Here is a 23150-nt window from a genome sequence, read left to right as displayed (position 1 = left end):
TCTGCTTTTAATGCTGAGTGCTCTAGTATATGAACATACCACAATTTATTTATCCATTCGACTATTGAACATTTGGAGGCTTTCTAGTTTTTGGCTATTTAAACAATTCTGCTCTAAATATTCTAATACATGTTCCTGATGTCCTACATATGTGCACATCTGTCTAGGGTATATATCTGTGAGTGAGATTGTTGACACACTTGTTTATTACTGTGTAACAAATCACTCCAAAAGTAAGTGGCTGAAACCAAGAATGAGTTATTATTTCTTTTTTTTTTTTTTTAAGATTTTATTTATTTATTTGACAGAGAGAGACAGCCAGCGAGAGAGGGAACACAAGCGGGGGGGAGTGGGAGAGGAAGAAGCAGGCTCCCAGTGGAGGAGCCTGTTGCAGGGCTCGAGCCCAGAACACCAGGATCACGCCCTGAGCCCAAGGCAGACGCTTAATGACTGAGCCACCCAGGCGCCCTGAGTTATTATTTCTTATGATTCCATAGATTGGTGGGAAAATTCTTCTGTCAGGCTTGCACTCACAATTCTGCATTTAGGTGGGCTCAGCTGAGACTGCACTGCTCTGTTATATGTGGTGTTGGCTGGGCTCACTCTAGTGCTCCAGTCAGTTGGCGGGTCCACAAGGGCTGCTCTCTTCCAGGAGGCCTCTCCATATGGTTAGCTTGGGCTTCCTCATATGACGGTTCACGGAGAACACAGATGGAATCAGTAAAGTGTTGAAACCTAAGCATGGGAATCCTCCTGTTGTTGTTGCTGCTACATTTCTTTAGTCAAAGGAAGTCACAAATCCACCTCAAATTCACAGGGTGGAAAAATAGACTTTACCTCTTGATGGGAGGAGCTGCAAAACACTACGGCCATATTTCTACCACATGTATCTGTAGCTTCACTAGATAATGCCAAATTACTTTCCATAGTATTTTTAGGATTGTAATGAACTCTTTTTCTGTCTTTCTGTTTCTCTGTCTCTGTTTCTCTCTCTCTTTCACACACACACGAACACACCCCCCCCCACACAAACTTGTTTAATCTCCATGGTAGAATGCACAGCAAATAGTTAAAGATTTCCTAGCTCATACCATTGCAAAAACAAACATACTAATCCTAGGGTTCAGTATTTGTTGACGTCTTTTGTCTTTATCCTGAATTTTAGAGTCAGAATACTGTGTTGAAAAATTACTTGGGTTAGTTCTTTTTCCTCCATTCAGTATGATTGTTACTCATGTGAAATACAGTTATATTAATTTATTTCTGTTTGTATGGAATTTTAATATCCCTCCAAACTTTTATTTTAGTGTTAAACATTAATATGGTTTCAAAAGACAAAATTCTACAAAAGGATACTCAGAGAAGTATCAATCCTCCACATCACTTCAACCCAGTTCCCATCCATCCCCTGTAGGTAACCAATCTCATTATTTTTTGGCTTATCCTTCCTGTTTTTGTAGAAATGAGAAAGATGTGTATTTTCTTATTTACCCTTCTTTCTTACATGATAGGTAGCTTTTTCCTTTTTTCATGTAATAATATATCCTGGGAATCACTCTTCCACATTCATTCCTTTCTTAGAAGATCTGCCTTAGGCCTGGTGGTAGTGCCTGCCATCCTCTATATCTGTGATCCTCCATTCTTTAGAGTTCTCATCACCCCTTAGTAGGTAAGCCCTTGTTATAGCTAATAATTGGGTGCCACAGGGTGCCTGGGTGAATCAATTGGCTGAGTCCTGCTCTTGATCTCAGCTCAGGTCTTGATCTCAGGGTTGAGAGTTCAAGCCCTACACTGGGCTCCATGCAGGGTGTGGAGCCTACTTAAACAAAAAATTGGATGCCTTAAATATCTGGATCTCTAAAAACAGAATATCTCTGGCAGTTGGTCTCGAGGTATGAAGCAGGGAACCGTGATTCTGTGGGCAGATATCGAAAAATTCAAACCATTTTCTCTTTGAAAGTTATACCCATTAAGACAATAAAAATACATGTCCCAAAATTGGAGAAATGTATATATCTGTACATTTATATTCAGAATATGTAAAGAACTCCTAAAACTCACTAAGAAGACAACCCAACAAAAGTGCACACTTAACTTTCTACAGAATTAGAATTGATATTTTACCACTTCAAGTGGAATGTAAAACCTTACCATCATACAGGGCCCTTTGTCCTCCAACCCTTTATGATATAGTTGCCATATGTACTACATTTACTTATATTGAAAACCCCATCAAACAATGTTACAGCTTTTGCTTTCGATTAACATACATTTGCTTTCAACTGACACATATTCTAAAACTTAAGGGGAGGAAAATATACTATTGTATTTACCTAGAGACTTTCCATTTTTGTTGGTCTTCCTTCATTTCTGAAGTTAGAATTTTCCCTCCTGGATTACTTTGATTCCATCTGAAACCTTTAACGTTTCTTTTATGTTGGCAGGTATTTTGGCAATGAACCTTTAGAGTTCCCTTCATCTGAAAATGCCTTAATTTACCTTCATTCTTTTTTTTTAATTTAAATTCAATTAGCCGACATATAGTACATCATTAGTTCCAGATGTAGAGTTCAGTAATTCATCAGTTGCATATAACACCCAGTGCTCATCATGTATCACCTGCTCTCCCTAATTTACCTTCATTCTCCAAAGATATTTTCTTTGGATAAAGAATTGTAGGTTGACAGTCCTTTTCCTTCAGCACTTAAGAAATGTACTGTTTCCTGCTGGCCTTCATATCTGATGAGAAATTCAGTCATTCAAATTGTTGTTCCCATATATGTAGTGTGTCCTTTTTCCCAGGTTGCTTTCAAGATTTTTTAATGCTTGGGGCGCCTGGGTGGCACAGCGGTTAAGCGTCTGCCTTCGGCTCAGGGCGTGATCCCGGCCTTCTGGGATCGAGCCCCACATCAGGCTCCTCCGCTATGAGCCTGCTTCTTCCTCTCCCACTCCCCCGACTGTGTTCCCTCTCTCGCTGGCTGTCTATATCTCTGTCAAATAAATTTTAAAAAACTCTTTAAAAAATTAAAAAGAATATTTAAAATATCTTTCAGACTTTTAAGTTATTTACAGTGAGAGGGTTGATCCAAATATTTTTTTTTAAGATTTTATTTACTTATGTGACAGAGAGACAGCCAGTGAGAGAGGGAACACAGCAGGGGAGTGGGAGAGGAAGAAGCAGGCTCCCAGCGGAGGAGCCCGATGTGGGACTCGATCCCGGAACGCCAGGATCACGCCCTGAGCTGAAGGCAGACGCTTAACAACTGCGCTACCCAGGCGCCCCTGATCCAAATATTTAACTTACCTATTACCAAGAGGATGTATCTTATTTTCTAAAATGTGATCAAACTATAGTTATTTCCCTGCACCTTGCATTTTGCTCTTATCACTAAGTTTTGGCAAGCCTTCCACTGCAGTTTGTATAGAGCAACAAACTGAATTTTTAAGGATTTTTAGGAATTAGTCAAGTGCAGAATGGTAGTGGGGGTGGAGTTGGTCTTAGGCATGAGAGAGCATGGCCAGTCCTGAAACTGTAAGTGGTTGAGTCTGATTAGAGCATGAAATGTGCAGAGGTCATGGGAAGAAGGTACAGTTAAAAAGGTCAGCAGGGCTCAGATCAAGAAGTCTAAGAACCAGTTTCTCTCACATAGCACAACTCCACAGGAGCATTACGTTAATTTAAGTAAATGGTTCTCCCTGACATTCTGTAATGCAAATCCTAGAAGACTGCCTTTTACCCACTAGTCTAAGAAGAGAGGAAGGGAAAAGGTAGGTGGTGAATAAGAGACCATACTGCAGCAGGTACCCCAGAGTCCCTGCAAAGACGATAGACAACACATCTCCTGGGGTTCCTCCATGGTCATAAGTTCTCCAGGCTCACACAAATTCATGATCCTGGAGGTGGGTACCTTCTAGGTTTTATCCCAGGCTCTACCTTACCTAGATCAGTAGTGCTAGGTTAGTGGTGTGCTTTCTTATCTAGAAGATAAAGGAAAAGAAGGCAATCTCTTTAAGGAGCCAGATTGTTCTATGTGGTTCAACTCCTCATCCCCAGGAATGCTGAAACACTTGCGAAGCTGGTAACCCTGGGGAAACTGCCTGTTGAGGCCCAGCCCCCTCCAAACCTGGCTGATAACCCGTCCTCCATCTTCAACTCCTGGCTCAGCAGACTTCACCAGCCCATCAAGGACATGGTCCTCAGCTACGTGACTGAATGCAACTTAGAGAAGCAGTTTTTGAAGGTCAGTAAAAATAGGTGAGGAGAGCCTAGAGTTACTCAAAGCCTTCAGTGAAACAGAAATTTCAGCTTTTGTTAGCACCAGAAAAAATCCCAAAAGCACCAGGATAACCTGCAGCCCTGCTAAGCAGAGAACTATAGCTTGCAGAATGCCCTTCTGTGGATAATGTTAGGTGGATTGGTTTTCCTTATCAGAGGGTCAGCCCGGAGATCTGATTTTCTCAGTGACCCACAGCTTTTAGAGAGTTTTCCAGGGAAGATAGATAGTATCCTTGTCTGTATTTTTTTAAGTTCAAGGACACTTTAACTCCTACCCTCTCTCCCCTCAACAGGTTAAGGCGGGCCCAAGCTTTGCACTTGTGGCCTTCATTGAAACCATGTCATTCATTCCTGGGTCTGTCTTCTGGTCCATCCTCTTCTTCCTGCTTTTGCTGACATTGGGGCTGAGCAGCATGATAGGGATCATGCAGGGCATCCTTACCCCACTCCAGGACACCTTTTCTTCTTTCAGGAACCATACAAAGCTGCTTACAGGTACTCTGACCAATGCCCTACTCCCACCAATGGCCCTGACTTCTCTGAGACTCTTACCCAGCCCAGGTCTATAACCTCTGCTTAGCCCTTGTCACCAACCAGACCTCTAGACCTCTGACCTTGATCCAGATCCAATGTTTTCTCCAGTGGTTGTCTCTGTGCTCATGTTCCTGTGTGGCCTCTTCTTCACTCGACCTTCAGGCATCTACTGCATCAGACTGCTGAGTGAATACTGGACGGTCCTCCCCATAACCATCATCATCATACTTGAAAACATAGCTGTGGGCTGGGCCTATGCGGCCAGGAGGTGATAGCTTGGGTCTATAGGGAAGGTTGACCCCCTTTCTTATTGCCTCTGTCGTCACCCAACTAGAGTGACATAGGGACCCTTAACCTCAGGGCCCTCTTGAAAAACCTGTTCATTCATTCATTCACTTAACATATTTATTGAGTGCTTATTATGTGCCAGACACTGTTTTACTCACCAAGGTTATTGAATAAAACAAGCATCCCTGTCCTCAAGGAATTTACATTCTAGTGGTTGTGACAGACAATAACTAGATGAACGTATAAAAATGTCAGGTGCTAATAATTGACAGGAGAAAAAGGGTAAAATAAGATGATCAAGAATGGGAATTAATTTAGATAGGATTGCAGGGAAGGCCTCTCTGATAAGGTGACGTTTAAGCAGACTCCTGAATGAAATGAAGGAAGGAGCCATGACAAATTTTGAGCAAGTGTTCCAAGCAGAGGAAACACTAAGTACCAAGGCAGGAGGATGCATCATGACTGGAATTTTTGAGGAACAAGGAGATCAGGTTGGAGTAGAATGTTGGTAGATGAAGCCAGAGAAATAACAGAAGATCATGTAGGACCTTCTAAGCCATTGCAGGACTTAGCTTTTTATGCAGAACTTGAGAGCAGGAGGCATTGAAAGGTTTTGAGTAGGGGAGTAGTATCATCAGATTTATTTATTTTTAAAAATACCTATGACTGCTGTGTAGAGAATAGACTTTGAGGAGTCAAGAGTGAAGCAAGGAGAACGGTCAGGCGCTATTGTAATATTCCAAGTGAGAGCTAACAACGGCTTGGGCTAGGGTGCTAGAGGTGTAGGTTGAGAGATGTCTCTAATGCTGCAAGGAAAAGCCACCATGGAAGAGGGAACAAGAAAATCAGGGACAGGGACTTAGTAGACATAACTGTGCAAAGGAAGAATAGGAAAATCCAAGTCAAACACAAAGGATTCCTGAGCCTGACTTTTTAAAAGGCTGGTGTGTGGACATCCAAGTGGCATAATTCAGAAGCAGAAGGCTCAGGTGGCAGCATTTTCAGGTGAGAGTGGTTCACTCATTCAGAAAATTTTCTTGGGGCTTTCTCTGTGTCGGGAAAGCCTTGTCATTACTGGGATACAAATAAATTAGAGTGAGCCCCTCCTCTCAAAAAACACAGAGACCAAAGGGAAAGACCTATCTAAGCAGGTAATCCCAATCCAGGTGGTAAGTCTGTAGTCCAGGTAGCCGGGGGCACTGTAGGGCCACCTGGAGAGACCGGGAAGACACCCTAAAGGAGAAAGTGGTTGAGCATAGTCCAGACAGATGAATAAGTAGACAAAGAGAATGGCATTCTAGGCCAAAGGACGCACTTGGATATTTATTGTGATTGAGAACATGCAGTAGAGGAGGCTCGATCCATGGGCTGGAAGAAACTAAGAACATTTCCCTGAAGGTCAAGTGTTGCCTTCTTTTTCAGTCTATGTTGTTCACTATGGATACCCAGCATGTAGAAGAGTCCCTCGCACATCATAAACACTTTGATATTCGTGGAATGAATGAAAGGACTAGGTCTTTATCCTGAGGGAATTGGGTACTCATGAAAGGTTTTGAGCAGTAGAGGGATGTTTGAAAATTTTTTCTTGGGTTGGGATGCAGGACTGACTAGGGAGAAGATAAGAGAGGATGAGGCTTGAGCTGAGGCAGGGGTTTGGAGGTAAAGTAGAATATTTGAAAGATGCTAAGGTCAGTCAGGCCTTGACCCCCAAGGCTGGGTGAGGTCTGACTAGGCCTCCTACAGTCTTGTGGCCCTTCCTCCCAGGTTCCTTGAAGACTTGGCGATCATGTGGGGACCCCTCGCTTCTCCCATCATTCGTTGGCTGTGGTGCTTTCTGTCTCCAGTTGTGCTGCTAGCCCTGTTTGTGATTACTCTGATTCATCTGTCTCTGAAGACTATCACCTATGTGGCCTGGGACTCAAACAGTGTGAGCCTCCCTCCCTAGATACCAGACTTTCCTAGGGAGTGGGGGCTGGATCTTTCAATCCACCCATGGCCTAAAGACCCTATCATCTCATTCCCTGACTCCCTACAGACTCATTAGTCCCATGCCCTGGTCAGCCTCTCACCCTTCCCTTCCACAATCCTTCCTTTTCTGGGAACTTTGACGTTCTGAGCCCCTTTCCCATCTTTCCACAGTCAAAAGAGGTGCTTCGACAATATCCATCATGGGGGCTGCTTGTGATGATTGCCCTTTTTCTCATTGTCACCCTCCCCATCCCCACATATTTTGTATATTGCCTCACCCAAAGGATTTCCTTCACCCCCACAAGTCAGGGCAAGCCTGTGATATCCTCCAAATCCTTACCCTTAATCCAGCCAACACCCATTGAAGAGGTCCAAAAGGAAGAAATCCTATAAGGTGATAATCAAGTTGCTGGTCAACCTGTTGTGTAATTGCCTAACTTGATTCATTTGACATCACACATTCCTCGAAACAGCATAATAGGCAACTCTACCAGCTTGCAACTGTTGATATCCCCAGACCCAGAACTGCTTTTACTCCCAAGAGTAGAGGCCTTATTTGGTGGACTCATGAGGTCTGACTCTGGAGCCACCTCCCAGCCCCCATCCTCCCTGATTACCACTGTCATTGTGTTTTCCCCATCCTCTTCCTCTGTGTGTGTATATGTGTGTGTGTGTGTGTGTGTGTGTATGTATGTGTGTGTGTGTGTATATATATGTCATATACACTACACATATATACATATACACTATCAGTAATGCCTAATAAATCTGCTTCTTGACTCATCTGTCCAGCTCCTGGAAGAGAGCTGGAGGAGTAATGCTGTTGGTCAATAAATCAGTCCACTGGGACTACAAGTACTGAGTGTCAGCAGACTTTTTTTTCCCTATAAATGTCTTTTTCCCAGAAGTTCTTTCTTTTGAGAGCCAGATGCCCAGCCCAGCATTCCTGCCCTCTCCTTGCCTTGGCAAAATCAGATGCTCTATTACTAGCCTTGCTTTTATCTGGGGATTGGCCTTTAGCAAAGACAAACCTGGGAAATGGTGGCTTCAGCAAGGATGGAAAGAATATTAATGCACTTGCTAATGGGACATGGTAATCCTATAATGAGTGTAAAAATTATTTTTGAAAAGAGGTTGCAAGACTGTGAATCGACACACAACCAGTTTAGGGAACTACCAAACTATATTGCTGAGCCCGCCAGGGCCCCATATCTGTGTGGTAGGAGACATGGCAGGTTTTACTGAACGGCTAAATCAAATGAATTTGCCTAGTGGGTGATGACTGAGTGGGTCTCTCAGAACTTGTGGGAGGGGCAGCTCCACAACTGAGCTGAAGTACTTCCCAAAAGGAGATAGGGCCAGTCAGTTAGCTACTGGGGATGGGAGCTGTAGCTGGTGGTGGTTGGGATACCAGAAGATCCAAGGAATGAGTTTCCCTTAATGCTCAGAGATCTCAGTATTTTGGATTGCTTAGCTACCATAGGGTGGCTGCCTCTGCGTAACTTTCTGAGACAAAAGAAGAAAAAGCAGACATCTCAACCATTGGCGGGTGGGGCTCTGAGGATGGGCCTAGGGAGTGGGAAGACGTGAGGTCCCAAAAGTCTTTGGACCTCTGAAGTTTCTCACCGGGCAAGCTCGGAAGATTGGAGCGAGGGACGGGACGTGAACCTACCGGTTATCGCCTATTGGCTCCTGGACCTTGTAGCCCCGCCCCCATCTAAACGATCTGTCTGCCCGAAGCCCTGTGCTCTTGAGTCCGGTAAGGTAAAAATCCGACAGGAGGCAGTCACCTTCTCATTATCAGAGGGTCTGAGTTTTGAACCCCCTTCCTTTGGTGGTGTTCATCCTCCTTTCTGCCTCCCCGTCCAGTTTCAGCTTTGGGAATGGAACGTGTGGGAGAGGGATTGAAAAGAAGGGGCTTACCGGATAAACCGATGGGAGTGGAATGAAACTTTGGTGTGTCTTTTCCCACTCTAAATTTTTATATTCTCTGGTCACTTGTTGAATGTCCTTTGGCACCTAACCGCAAGGCTGTTTGAATTGCGAATATCTCACGTTGCTGTAAGGGCTACTGATTATAGATAGAACGACCGATTACTATTGTAGGTTCTTCTCTCCATAGATCTAGGGGTCATTACTGTCCAGTGTCGGGTTTCGTAGACCCTTTGTGTGTGATGAGCAGATTTTCCTTTGCATTGCTCTTGGGAATCTCTGGCCTTAGACAAAATGGAGCCCCGTCCCTTGGTAGGGTACCTTACACATATCTTCACTTTCCTCACAAGAATAGTCTGAGGGGCGCCTCGGTGGCACAGCAGTTGAGCGTCTGCCTTCGGCTCAGGGCGTGATCCCGGCGTTGTGGGATCGAGCCCCACATCAGGCTCCTCCGCTATGAGCCTGCTTCTTCCTCTCCCACTCCCCCTGCTTGTGTTCCCTCTCTCGCTGGCTGTCTCTATCTCTGTTGAATAAATAAATAAAATCTTTAAAAAAAAATAGTATGAGATATAGCTATTGTCATCCTTAATTTTCATCAGGAGGCCCGGAAGAAAGAGGGGTTCCCACAGTGAGTCAGGGGTAGCCTGATAAAGATTCTTGCCTTGTGGCTTCTAGCCCTTTTATTTCGGAAATGTTCAAACATATACAAAAGGATAACTTAATGAATCCCTTTGTACTCATCACCCACCTTGTAACCAACTGGTGACAAATCTGGTTTCATTTTCCCTCCTCCCACTACAGGCCTCCCCATTATTTTGAAGCAAATCCCAAATTCATCTGTAGATATGTCAGTACTTATCTCTAAAAAAATAATGCTTAAAAAAAAAAACCCTGACAAAACTATTATCACTGTTTGTAAAATAAATAACAGTAATTCTTTAATATCATCAAATACCCAGTCAGTGTTCAGATTTTCCTGGTTGTCTCTCTCCTCTTCTTCTTCTTCCTCCTCCTCCTCCTTCTTCTTCTTCTTCTTTTTTTTTTTTTTTTTTTGTGGTAGCTTTATCTTTTTTTAACAGCTTTGTGGCTTGCTTTAAACTTTTTTTTTTTTTTTTAAGTAATCTCTACACCCAGGATGGGACTCAACCCACGGCCCCAGGATGAAGAGTCACATGCTCTACTGACTGAGCCAGCCAGGCGCCCCTTAATAGCTTTGTTGAGATATAAGTCACATACCATACAATTCACCCATTTAAAGTGTACAATTCAGTGGCTTGTAATATCACAGAGTTGTGCATCCATCACCGCAGTCAATTTTAGTACATTTTCATTACCCTCAAAAGAAACCCCACTTTCTTTTGCTGTCACCCCAACTACTCCGGCCTCCAACCTCAGCCTTAGACAACCACTGATCTACTTTTGGTTTAAGAAATTTGCTTATTCTGGACATTTCATATAAATGATATCATACAACATGTGTAGTCCTTTGTGATTGGCTTCTTTCACATAACATAATATTTTCAAACTTCATCCATGTGTAGCATATATCAGTATTTTATTTCTTTTTCTTGCTGAATATTCCACTGTAGAGATATACATTTTATTTATCCAGTTATCAGTTGATGGACATTTGGGGTTGTTTCCACTTTGGGGCTATTATGAATAATGCTGTTATGAACATTCATGTAAAAGTTTTTTGGATGAACGTATGTTTTTATTTCTCTTGGCATATACTTAGGAGTGGAATTGTTTGATCATATGCCAACTCTATGTTTAACTATTCGAGAGACCGTCTCATAATTCTTTTAGATTGTTTGAATCATCCAAATAAAATTCATACGTTGCAGTTTGTTGCTGTATCCATTGGGAAACTTTTTAATCTATAGCGCTCCTTCTGTCTTTTTTCTCTTGCAATGCATTTACTGATGAAACTGGGTGATTTGTTCTGTAGTTTCTAACCATCTGGAATTTGCTAATTGCCTCCCTGTGGTGTCATTTAAGATGCCCCCTGTTCCCTGGATTTCTTATAAATTGGTAGTTAGGTCAACAAGTTGATTCGTTTTAGGATCAATATTCTGGCAACAATACTTCGTGAATGGTTTTATGTGCTTCTATCAGGAGGCAAAAAATTTCTGGGTGTTCTCTCTTTTTGTGATGTGAGCAGCCATGGATGGTTGTTGGCTAGATGTACATACTCATTAGAGATTATAAAATGGTGGTATTCTAACTTTATCATTCCTTCTTTTTTTTATTAGCTTAATACTTCTAGAAAAAGAAATTTCCAATTACCAAACATTTGCTACCTGAGTATACCGTTTATATGAGAAAAGCAAAGTAAACTTTGATTCTTTCCCCTTATTTATCAGGATTAATTTGTACACTTCATACCCCAGATCTGAAATCAGCTTTTTTTCCCAAGGATAGCTAGTTCCTTTTGATGGGAAATGATGTTTAGAGATCACAATATTGTGCTAGGGGTGTTCATTGCTACTGTCATTGTTCTAGGCCTTTTCAGTAAATACACCTAGGAAATAGTTTCCTAAGATAAAATATGTTATAAATTCATATTCATTTTTTCAATTCAACAATTCAAAATATGTTATAAATTCATATTCATTTTTTCAATTTTCAATTCATTTTTTCAGTTCAATTTTTCTTTCTTTTTTTTTTTTAAAGATTTTATTTATTTATTTATTTGACAGAGAGAGACAGCCAGCGAGAGAGGGAACACAAGCAGGGGGAGTGGGAGAGGAAGAAGCAGGCTCCCAGCAGAGGAGCCTGATGTGGGGCTCGATCCCAGAACGCTGGGATCTTACCCTGAGCCAAAGGCAGACGCTTAACGACTGCGCCACCCAGGCGCCCCTCAATTCAATTTTTCAATTCATTTTTTATTTAGCTTCTCAGATCTTACATTTACATATTTTTCTGTCATGTGGTCTGATACTCTTGATGTTCGCTTCTCAGAAGTTGGTGTCCATAAGCCCTCACCCTTATTGTTTCCCAGAATGAGCTCAACATTGTCTCCATCAGTTTTCCCATCCCCAAACCCACAAATCCATCTGTGTTTCCACCTATGGCATAGGGCAGGTGGACCTAGAGTCTAGGCAGGCAAATTGAGGCAAAACCTCAGTTTTAGGACTTTGTGTGATAGGGTTTGTAGACATCTAATAGAGAAATGCCCAAATGTCTTCTCACTGATTTAGGTGTCCATGGCAGCAAGACTAATCCCAGACCCAATGGTGGGAGTATTGTTACAATCTCTGTCTTAAGGGGCTTCTTGGCCTGGTGGGAAGAACATAGCATTTGGAGACAAATCTGTTTTTATTATATCAAACCCATAGGTAGTTCTGTGACCCTCAGCAAGTCACTTTCTCTCTTTAGCCTTAACTTTCTTACTGTCAAAGGAGATTGGGAAATAATCCCACAAATTTCTTGGGGAAATTAAATTATTAAGCATAAGGGAATGATTCCAAGATTAAAGGGCTAATATAGATGATAGTGTGCCAAGATTCTATAATTTTCCCCTAAATCTGTGCATTTACCCAGACTTTATACACAGATGTTAGACACTCAAATATTCCCCACTATATAAGATATTTTAAGTTAGTAGAATATAAGCTTTACTAGAATGTAGGGAGGCAGGAATTTTGTTTGCTACTGTATCCATATGCCTAGAACAGTGTCGTATGTGCTTCTAGGCCCAAGTAGGTAATCAAATATTTGTTCAACGGATAGGTTAATCCAAGAAGTTGATATTTTATTTATTTATATTTTTAAGTTGATTTTTTAAATAGGTAAAACAATTTTATTTTAGGTCTGGGTGTGATAATTCTCCAGAGACTTCATACGTTATTTGTCCCTTAATTAGAAAAAAACCCTGGGGCACCTGGGTGGTGCAGTAGGTTAAGCATCCAGCTCTTGGTTTGGGCTCAGGTGCTGATCTCAGGGTTGTGGGGTGGAGCCCCACATGGAGCTCTGCCTCAGTGCAGCGTCGGCTTGAGATTCTCTCCTTCTCCCGCTGCCCCTCCCACTCATGCTCTCTGTCTCTCTAAAATAAATAAATAAATGTTAAAAACACAGACACACCACGACCTTTGAATAGTCTGAGGTAGTAGAGTACAAATATGAGCAGACTTTGTTTTTCCCCAAGCTCTGTGCCTACCTTTATATTATTGACTTTATCTTGCTGAGTTCTAGATCCCTTAACTTCTGCTCATTTTCATTCATTTAAAAATCCAGTCTAACATCTACTTTAAAACTCCAGTCTCATCTAATTCAAAGCTGCTTCATTCCCATTCCTGGACAGGCTTGTGACTCAAGGGACCTGAACTGGAAAAGAGGTGGTCTCTTCTTTTATTCTTCCTTCCCCTTGACTCATCTCCTCCCCCTTTTCCAAGCGTGTGTTTCTCACCACAAGTCCTCCAATGTTTTCAAACTTAAGACCCCCTCCTTTCCTCAAGCCCGAGTGTTCATGGAAGGAAATAAGGGACAGTCATCTCCAACATTACTGGAGACATGGCTACAGTCATCCCTTGGTGGTGGTCTCTGCTTCTCTGGGACACACAGACTCACCATGTAGGCCCAGAGTGTAGGAGGAATCTGAATAGTGACTTTTTTGTGGAGACTTATATGTGAATTCTCCCTGGACAGCGTAATTTGCTGACACAGGAGATTTGACTCTAATCTAACCACTTCACCTCTCATATCCTACTCCAGAGTCAGCCTTCTTAGGTAGTGTACCTGCTAATGAGTTTAAGCTGAATTATTTTCCATGGTGCCTTCTTGACCCATAGGGAATACAGGCATTCTTATCACCATGACCCTGGTCAAGAATCAGTATCCCATAAGATCCCATGTGCTCATACTCCAACACCACTACTTCCCTCCTCTCTAGAGGAAATCAGTGTTCTGACTTTTAGGGTAGCTATTTCCTTGCTTCTTTATTGTTTTAGAACCTATGTATATGTCCCTATATTGTTTTGTTTTACTTGTTTTGGAGATTCTCTTTCTCTCTCTCTCTCTCTCTCGTCTGTATAAAGCTACAGAAACTAAGACAGTGAGGTAAATATGCAAGGATACACAAAATGACCAATGAAACAGAATAAAGGACCCAGAAACAGACCCCCATATATATGGAGCTTTAATTAATGGCAGAGTTGACACTGCACATAAGTAGGGAAAGAAAATGCTGTTTAATAAATGGTGCTGATACAATTGGATATCCATATTTAAAAAAAATAAATTTAGATTCACCCCTCGTGCCTTATAAAAAAATCAACCTAAGGTGGTTAAAGACTTACATATTACAAAACAAAAATTTGAAAATTTCAGACAATATATAGAATATCTTTTCAGACAATATATAGAATACAGTTAAATATAAGGGCATTATCCCAAGATTAAAGAGCTGATATCTATAAATATCTATATATCTGACATCTATCCATACAGAGATTTATCTCTGTTGTAGTTACTGTAGCTTTGTTATAAATCTTGATAAATTCCAAAGAAGATTATAAATCTTTAAAAAATATCTCATTTTAAAATCTTTTTTAAATTGAAGTATCATTGACACACAAGGTTTTCATTATTTTTAGATTTAAATTTCTATACAGTAAAAGTTTACTCTAAGTGTATAGTTCTATGACTTTTGACAAATACATATAGAGTCATGTAACTACCACCACAGTCAAGATAAAAAACAGCTAGCTCCATCACTTCCGAATCTCCCTCGTGCTGCCCCTTTGTAGTCAAACCCTAACTCTACCTTTAACCCACAGCAACCAGTGATTGGTTCCAGGGATCTCCATCAAGTATAGTGATGGAAATCATTATACTTCTGCCTTTTCTAGCATGTCATTTAAATGAAATCATACTTTATGTAGACTTTTGAGCCTGGGTTCTTTCATTTGTGTAATATATAAGAAATTCCTGGATGTTGAATGTATCAATATTGCATTCCTTTTTACTGCGTTTTGCATTCTATGAATGTACCACAGTGTATCTATTATTCAGTAGTTGAAGGACATGTGGATTTTTACAGTTTGGGCAGTCATGAGTAAAGTAGCTGTAAACACTGGCATGCAGGTTTTTGTAAACAAAACTTCTTGGGAAAATACCTCGTAGTGGTATTGCTGGGTTATATGGAAAGTGTATGTTTAACTTTTAGAAGCAACTATGACTCTCTGTGGCTATACCATGTTGTATTCCATTGTTTCCAATTTTTTTTATTGTGGTAAAATATACATAATGCAAAACTTAAACCATCTTAACCAGTTTTAAGTGTACAGCTTAGTGTTATTAAACACATTCATAGTGTTGCACACCATCACTACCATCTGCCTCCACAACTCTTTCATCTTGTAAAACTGAAACTCTGTATAAACAATAAATCTCTATTACCCACCCCCCACAGCCCCTAGCAATTACCATTCTACTACTGTTTGTCTCCATGATTTTGATTATTCTAAGTACCTTATATAGGTAGAATCATGCAGTCTTTGTCTTTTTGTCTTTGTCTTTTCACTTAGTATAATATCCTCAAGGTTCATCCATGTTGTAGCAAATGTCAGAATTTCCTAATGAGGTAAAAATACCTCATTATATGGCTGTACCACGTTTTGCTTGTTCATTTATCCCTCAATAGGCAGTTGGAGTGCTTACATGTTCTAGCTATTGTGAATAATGCTGCTATGAACATGGGTGTACAAGAATATCTTTGAGATCCTGCTTTCAATTACCTTGAGTATATAACCAGAGGTGTAATTGCTAGATTATATGATAATTCTATTTTTAATTTTCTGAGGAACTGCCTTACTGTTTTCTACACAGCAGCTGTACCATTTTTTTTACATTGTCACCAAAAGTGCACAGGGGTTTCAATTTCTCCACATCTCCACCAACACCTGTTCTTTTCTTTCCTTTTTTTTTTTTTATAGTAGCCATACCAAAGTGTGTGAGATAGTATCTCATTGTAGTCCTTTGTCCATTTTTGAATCAGATTGCGGAGTTCTCTATATATTCTGGATACGAATCCCTCATTAGATACACGATTTCAGAAATATTTTCTTTCATTCTGTGGGTTGTATTTTTACTCTGTTGACATTAACTTTTGATATACAAATTTGAAAATTTTTCTTTTTTTCTTTTTAAGTTTTTACTTATTTTTTTGAAAGAGACAGCTAGAGATGGAACACAAGCAGGGGGAGCTGGAGAGGGAGAAGCAGGCTCCCCGCTGAGCAGGGAGCCCAGTGCAGGGCTGGATCCCAGGATGCTGGGATCACAACCTGAGTGGAAGGCAGATGCTCAACGCCTGAACCACCCAGGCACCCTGAAAATTTTTCACGATATCTAACTACGCTATATATTTTTTGTTGCCTGTGCCTTTGGTGTCATATCCAAGAAATCACTGCCAAATCCGGTATCACGAAGATTTTGCTTTATGTTTTTTTCTAATAGTTTTATAGTTTTAGGTCTTACATTTAGGTCTTTGATCCATTTTGAGTTAATTTTTATATATGGTGTTAGGTAAGGGTCCAACTTCATTCTTTTGCATGTGGTTAACCAATTTTCCCAGCACCATTTGTTGAAAAGATTATTCTTTCCCTATCAGATGGTCTCGGCAGCATTGTCAAAAATCATTTGACCGTGTATGCAGAGGTTTCTTTCTGAGCTCTCCATTCTATTTTATTGGTTTATATGTCTGTCTTAATGCCAGTCCCACACTGTTTTGATTACTGTAACTTTTGCATACGAAGTTTTGAAGTCAGAAAGTGTGAATCCTCCATCTTTGTTCTCCCTTTTTAAGATTGTTTTGGCTATTCAAGACCCCTTGAGATTCCACATGAATTTTTTATTTGTATTTTTTAAAAGTCACTGGGATTTTGATAGGGATTGCATTAAATCTGTAGATTACTTTAGCTAGTATTAACATTTTAACAACTTTGTCTTTCAGTTCATGAATACGAGATATGTTTCCCTTTATGTCTTCTTTAATTTCTTTCAGCAATATTTTATAGTTTTCATTGCATAAGTCTTTTACTTCCTTTTGTTAATTCCGAAGTATTTTATTCTTTTTGATGCCATTGTAAATGGAATTGTTTTCATAATTTCCTTTTCAGATTGTTCATTGTCAGTGCATAGAAATGCAACTGATTTTTGAGTGTTGACTTTGTATCCTGCTACTTTGTTGAATTCATTTATTAGGGTTTTTTTTAAAGATTTTATTTATTTATTTGACAGAGCACAAGCAGGGAGAGCAGTAGCAGAGGGAGAGGGAGAAGCAGGCTCCCTGATGAGCAAGGAGTCCGATGTGGGGCTCAATCCCAGGACCCTGGGATCATGACCCAAGACAAAGGCAGACGCTTAACTGACTGAGCCACCTAGGTACCCCAATTTATTAGTTTTAACAGTTGTTTTTTTTTTAAATAGAATCATTAGTGTTTTGCACGTATAAGATCATTTCATCTATGAACAGAGGTAACTTTATTACTTCCTTATAATTTGGATGGTTTTTTTTATTTTTTATTTTTTGGTGATCATATTTATTGAAAGGGTTGGGAAAAATAAAAATGCCCTATAGCTTAAAAATTTTTGAGTTATCTGCAAATCAATTCATTTCAGGACTGGAAGAATACTTGGTCATTTCTTAATATCAAAATTTACACAGGTTTCCCTTTTGAATGTCTTCTACATTTAAAGAGGCAATCATACGGACTCTCCTATATTCCATACATGATAAATTCTTTGTTTCAGCCAGTTCTTAATGGAGGGGCAACTAGTACAGCACCATCTCTCCAGAGAGCATCAGAATATTCCATTTTCTTCATTTATATATCTCTGTGTATGTTTCCTCAACAATGTCTATGGTAGTCACAGTTTTCTTCCACATCTCCCAATATCATATTTAAATGCTGATCATTGGCATGTAATCTTCCTCAAAGCTCTCTGTCATTTCTCATTTCCGCATAAGTTCACTCATCCAGGCTAAGCCTAATAAGATCCAGGGGCTCTTCTACAGTGTTGGTAGTTTGTTGCTGGTCCACATCGTCTGCCATGTTTCAAACCCTGTGCCCTTTCCCTTGGATGCATTTTATTTCTTTTTCTTACCTAATTGCTCTGGCCAGAACTTCCAGTACTATGTTGACTAGAATTGTGAAAAGAATGAATAGAACAGAATGGTGAGGGGCGCCTGGGTGGCACAGCGGTTAAGCGTCTGCCTTCGGCTCAGGGCGTGATCCTGGCATTATGGGATCGAGCCCCACATCAGGCTCCTCCGCTATGAGCCTGCTTCTTCCTCTCCCACTCCCCCTGCTTGTGTTCCCTCTCTCGCTGGCTGTCTCTATCTCTGTCAAATAAATAAAATCTTAAAAAAAAAAAAAAAGAACAGAATGGTGAAAGCAGCATTCTTTCCTTTTTCCTGATCTTGGAAAGCCTTCAGTCTTTCATCATTGAGTATAATGTTTACTGTGGGCTTTTCATATATGACTTTTATTATGTTGAGGTAGTTTCCTTCTGATCCTAGTTTGATGAAATTTTTATCATGAAAGAATGTTGAATTTTCTTAAATGCTTTTTATGTATCTATTTAAATCATGATTTTTAGCCTTCATTCTGTTAGTGTGGTGCATTACATTGAACAATTTTCATATGTTGAATCATCTTTGTGTTCCAAGAATAAATCCTTTTGTCATGGTATATAATCATTTCAATATGCTGCTGAATTCAGTTTGCCAGTATTTTGTTGAGGGTTTTTGTGTCTATGTTCATCAGGGAATTTGGTCTCTAGTTTTCTTTTCTTATAGTATCTTTGTCTGGCTTTGGTACCATGGTAATGCTGGCCTCATAAAATGAATTAGAAAGTATTGCCTCCTCTTCAGTTTGGGGGAAAATTTGAGGAGGATGGATATTAGTCTTTATTTAAATGTTTGGTATATTTCACCAGTGAAACCATCAGGGCCCGGGCTTCTTTTCTTTTTTTTTTTTTTTTTAAGATTTTATTTATTTATTTGACAGAGATAGAGACAGCCAGCAAGAGAGAGAACACAAGCAGGGGGAGTGGGAGAGGGAGAAGCAGGCTCCCAGCGGAGGAGCCTGATGTGGGGCTCGATCCCATAACACCGGGATCACACCCTGAGCCGAAGGCAGACGCTTAACCGCTGTGCCACCCAGGCGCCCCGCCGGGCTTCTTCTCATTGAAAGATTTTTTAAATTAGTGAGTGATCCAGTCTTCTTACTAGTTATGTCTAGTCAGATTTTCTACTTCTTTGTGATTTAGTTTTGATGGGTTTTGTGTTTCTAGGAATTTGTCTATTTCATCTAGGTTATACAGTTTGTGGGTGTAGAGTTGTTCATAGTACTCTCATAATCCATTTTATTTCCATAGAATGATAAGTCATAGTGTCCCCACTTTCATTTCTGATTTTAGTAATTTGAGTCTTCTCTCTTTTTTCCTTAGTCCATCTAGTTAAAGTTTTGTCAATTTTGTTGATCTTTTCAAAGAACCAACTTTTGGTTTCCTTGATTTTCTCTATTTTCCTATTCTCTATTTCATTTATCTCTATTCTGATCTTTAGTACTTCCTCCTTTCTGCTAGCTTTGGGTTTCATTTGTTCTTTTTTTGTAGTTCCTTAAGTTGTAAAGTTAGGTTTTTGATATGAGATCTTTCTTATTTGTTAATGTAAGCATTTATCACTATAAATGTCCTCCTTAGTATTGCTTTTGTTGTATCCCATAACTTTTGGTATGTTGTGTTTTCATCTTTATTCATCTCTTAAGTATTTTATAGTTTCCCTTGTGATTTCTTCTTTGATCATTCATTGTTTAAGAGTATGTTGTTTATTTTCCACAATTTTGTGTATTTTCCAGTTTTAATTTTGTTATTGAGTCTTTTTTTTTTTTGGTCAAATTTTAAAAAGATTTTATTTATTTGAGAGAAAGAGCAAGCAAGAGAGCACAAGTAGGGGTAGAGGGAGAAGCAGACTCCCCACTGAGCAGGGAGCCCCATGTAGGGCTAGATCCCAGGACCCTGGGATCATGACCTGAGCCGAAGGCAGCTACTTAACTGACTGAGCCACCCAGGCGCCCCTTGTTATTGATTTCTAACTTCATCTCTTTGTGGTCAGGGAAGATATTTGATATGATATCTACCTCTTAAAATCTGTTGAAACTAAATTTGTGGCCTAACATATATCTACACTGGAAAATCTTCTGTGTGCACTTGAGAAGACTGTATGTGCTATTGTCATTAAATTGTATTCCGTTTATGTCTGTTATATCTGGTTGGTTTATTGTGTTGTTTAAGATCTCTGCTTCCAGTTGGTAATCCTATCCGTTATTGAGAGTGGGGTGTGTAAGTCCCCAACTGTTATTGTAGAACTCTTTCTTCTTTTAGTTCTATTTATTTTTGCTTCATGTATTTTTTATGGTCTGTTATTAGGTGTGCAAATACTTATAATTGTTATATATTCTTGCTGTATTGAACCTTTTATTAATATATGCCTTTCTTTGTCTCATGTAAACTTTTTCTGTTTAAAGTCTGTTTTGTCTGATGTTGGTATACCCACCCCTTCTCTCTATTTTTATGGTATATCTTTTTCCATCTTTTCAATTTATTTGTGTCTTTGGATCTAAAGTGAGTCTCTTGTAGACAGAATATAATTGAAAATATGTGCAAATCATAATTATAATTAGATAAATTATCACAGTGTAAGTACACTATTCTGACACCACGAATTTGTCTTGCCTCTTCTTGAACTTCATATAAGTGAAATTATATAGTATGTTCTCTTCTGGGCCTTGCTTCTTTCATTCAAAGTAATATTTCTGAGATTCATCCAGGTTGTTGTGCATATCAGCAATTCAGTCTTTTTATTGTTGCATACCCGTTATATGAATATACTGTCACTGATCCGTTCTACTGTAGAAGGAGATTTGTGTTGTTTCCAGGTTTGGGTAGTTATGAATAGTACAACTATTAGCATTCTTTTTTTTTTTTTTTAGATTTTTTATTTATTTATTTGACAGAGATAGAGACAGCCAGTGAGAGAGGGAACACAAGCAGGGGGAGTGGGAGAGGAAGAAGCAGGCTCATAGCGAGGAGCCTGACGTGGGGCTCTATCCCAGGACTCCGGGATCACGCCCTGAGCCCAAGGCAGATGCTTAAGGACTGCGCCACCCAGGCGCCCTCAATTATTAGCATTCTTGGACATGGTTTTTGGTGTAGTTGTGTATACACTTCTGTTAGATGATCACTTTGGAATGGAAAGTATATAAATATGTTCAACTAGTTTTTTGAAGTAGTACCAACCTATGCTTCCACGAACTGTGTGAGTTCCAGAAGTTTCCACATGTGCTGTCATTTGGTTTAATCAGACTTTTTCGTATTGACTTATCTAGTGGGTATATAGTAGTCTCATTGTGGTTTCGTCCCAACATTTTATTATGAAGAAATAGGCATACAGAAAAGTTGGAAGATTTATACAGTGACCATCCATATACCCAATCAACCTAGGTTCTACAATTAACATTTTATTATACGCAATTTATTGCATATATATCCATCTATTCTCATTGTGGTTTTATTTACATTTTCTTGGTGATCAGTGAAGTTGAGTAATGACCACCATTTCCAATGGTTATCAATTTGTTTATCTTCTTTAGTATATTAGTAAGCTTGTTCAAGCTTTCTCTTCCCTCCCCTCCATTTTTTAACTTGTCTACTTTTTCTTATTTATTTGTAGGTATTTCTTTTTTTTATAAATACTGTTTGGGAAACGGCCCTATTTGTAGGTATTTCTTTTTTTTATAAATACTGTTTGGGAAACAGCCCTTTTTTTGGTTATATATTGTTAGTTTCCTACTACTGCTCTAACAATAACTACAAAGTTTGTGGCTTAAAACAACATAAATGTACCGTTCTGGAGGTCAGAAATCTGAAATCTGTTTCACTGGGCTAAAAGGAAGGTGTTAGCATGCCTGTGCTCCTTACATAGGCTCTAGAGGAAAATCCATTTCCTAGCCTTTTCCAGCTAGCATTCCTTGAGTCATGTCCCCTTCCACATTCAAGGTACATCATTCTAACTTCTGCTCTTGCCATCTCATTTTCTCCTTGGATTCTGACTCTCCCACCTCCCTTTTCCCCATAGAAGGACCCTATAATTACATTGGGCCCATCATAGATAATCCAGGATAATCTCATTTCAAGATCAATAACTTAATCACATTGAAAAGTCACTATTTCCATGTAAGGTAACGTATTCACAGGTTCTAGGGATTAGGATGTGGATATCTTGGAGAAGGGCATTATTCTGTCTACCACATATGTTGCAAATATCTTCCACTGCTCCAGGGCTTGTCTGTTTGCTCATTTATTTTTTTTAAAGATTTTATTTATTTGAGAGAGAGACAGCGATTGTGAGAGAGAGCATGAGCCGGGAGGAGAGGGAGAAGCAGGCCCCCCGCAGAGCAGGGAGCCCTCCATAGGGCTCAATCCCAGGATCCCGGGATCATGACCTTAGTCGAAGGCAGATGCTTAACCAACTGAGCCGCCCAGGTGCCCTTGTTTACTCATTTAATGCAAAGTTTTCATTGAAGAATTTTCTATTTTTAATTTAATCCAAAGTGTCAAACTTTTCTTTTATGATTGGTGCTTTTAGGTCCTATTTAAGAAATCTGTGCCTACACCTAAGTCATACAGATTTTTTTTTTAAGATTATTTATTTATTTATTTATTTATTTATTTATTTATTTAACAGAGATAGACAGCCAGCGAGAGAGGGAACACAAGCAGGGGGGAGTGGGAGAGGAAGAAGCAGGCTCCCAGCGGAGGAGCCCGATGTGGGACTCAATCCGGTATGCCAGGATCACGCCCTGAGCCGAAGGCAGACGCCCAACGACTGCACTACCCAGGCGCCCCCATATAGATATTCTTACAGGTTTTTCATCTGGAAGTGTTACTGTTTTATCTTTCACATTTAGAACTTCGATCTTCTCTGAATAGATTTTTGTTTAATATGTGAAGTTGGGGAGGCAGGGGTTCGTTTATATCTGTAGATTTCCAATTGCTCTAACAACCAGTGTTCATTGAAACAAATGCCCTTCCTCTACAGCTTTGCAGTGCCAGCTTTATTGTAACTCAGGCAACCATATTTGTG

General features: G+C 39.9%; 1 protein-coding gene and 1 pseudogene across 1 annotated transcript in view; one reads left to right on the top strand and one right to left on the bottom strand.

The window, feature by feature from the left end:
* LOC113243307 (orphan sodium- and chloride-dependent neurotransmitter transporter NTT5) overlaps positions 1 to 7474 on the top strand; it is a 63140-nt gene extending 55666 nt beyond the window's left edge. Inside the window, 5 exon segments of the mRNA XM_048223843.2 lie at positions 4055 to 4241; positions 4570 to 4771; positions 4919 to 5078; positions 6863 to 7025; positions 7238 to 7474. Of these exon segments, the coding sequence (XP_048079800.1) occupies positions 4055 to 4241; positions 4570 to 4771; positions 4919 to 5078; positions 6863 to 7025; positions 7238 to 7459 (934 nt within the window). The 3' untranslated portion in view covers positions 7460 to 7474.
* Positions 7475 to 17748: 10274 nt separating this feature from the next.
* On the bottom strand, positions 17749 to 18054 carry LOC113243194 (U6 snRNA-associated Sm-like protein LSm3; annotated as a pseudogene).
* Between the last annotated feature and the right edge of the window lie 5096 nt (positions 18055 to 23150).

The sequence above is a fragment of the Ursus arctos genome, unplaced genomic scaffold (genome assembly GCF_023065955.2).
Source record: "Ursus arctos isolate Adak ecotype North America unplaced genomic scaffold, UrsArc2.0 scaffold_19, whole genome shotgun sequence".
Lineage (NCBI taxonomy): Eukaryota > Metazoa > Chordata > Mammalia > Carnivora > Ursidae > Ursus > Ursus arctos.
This window is presented reverse-complemented; position numbering and strand designations above follow the sequence as displayed.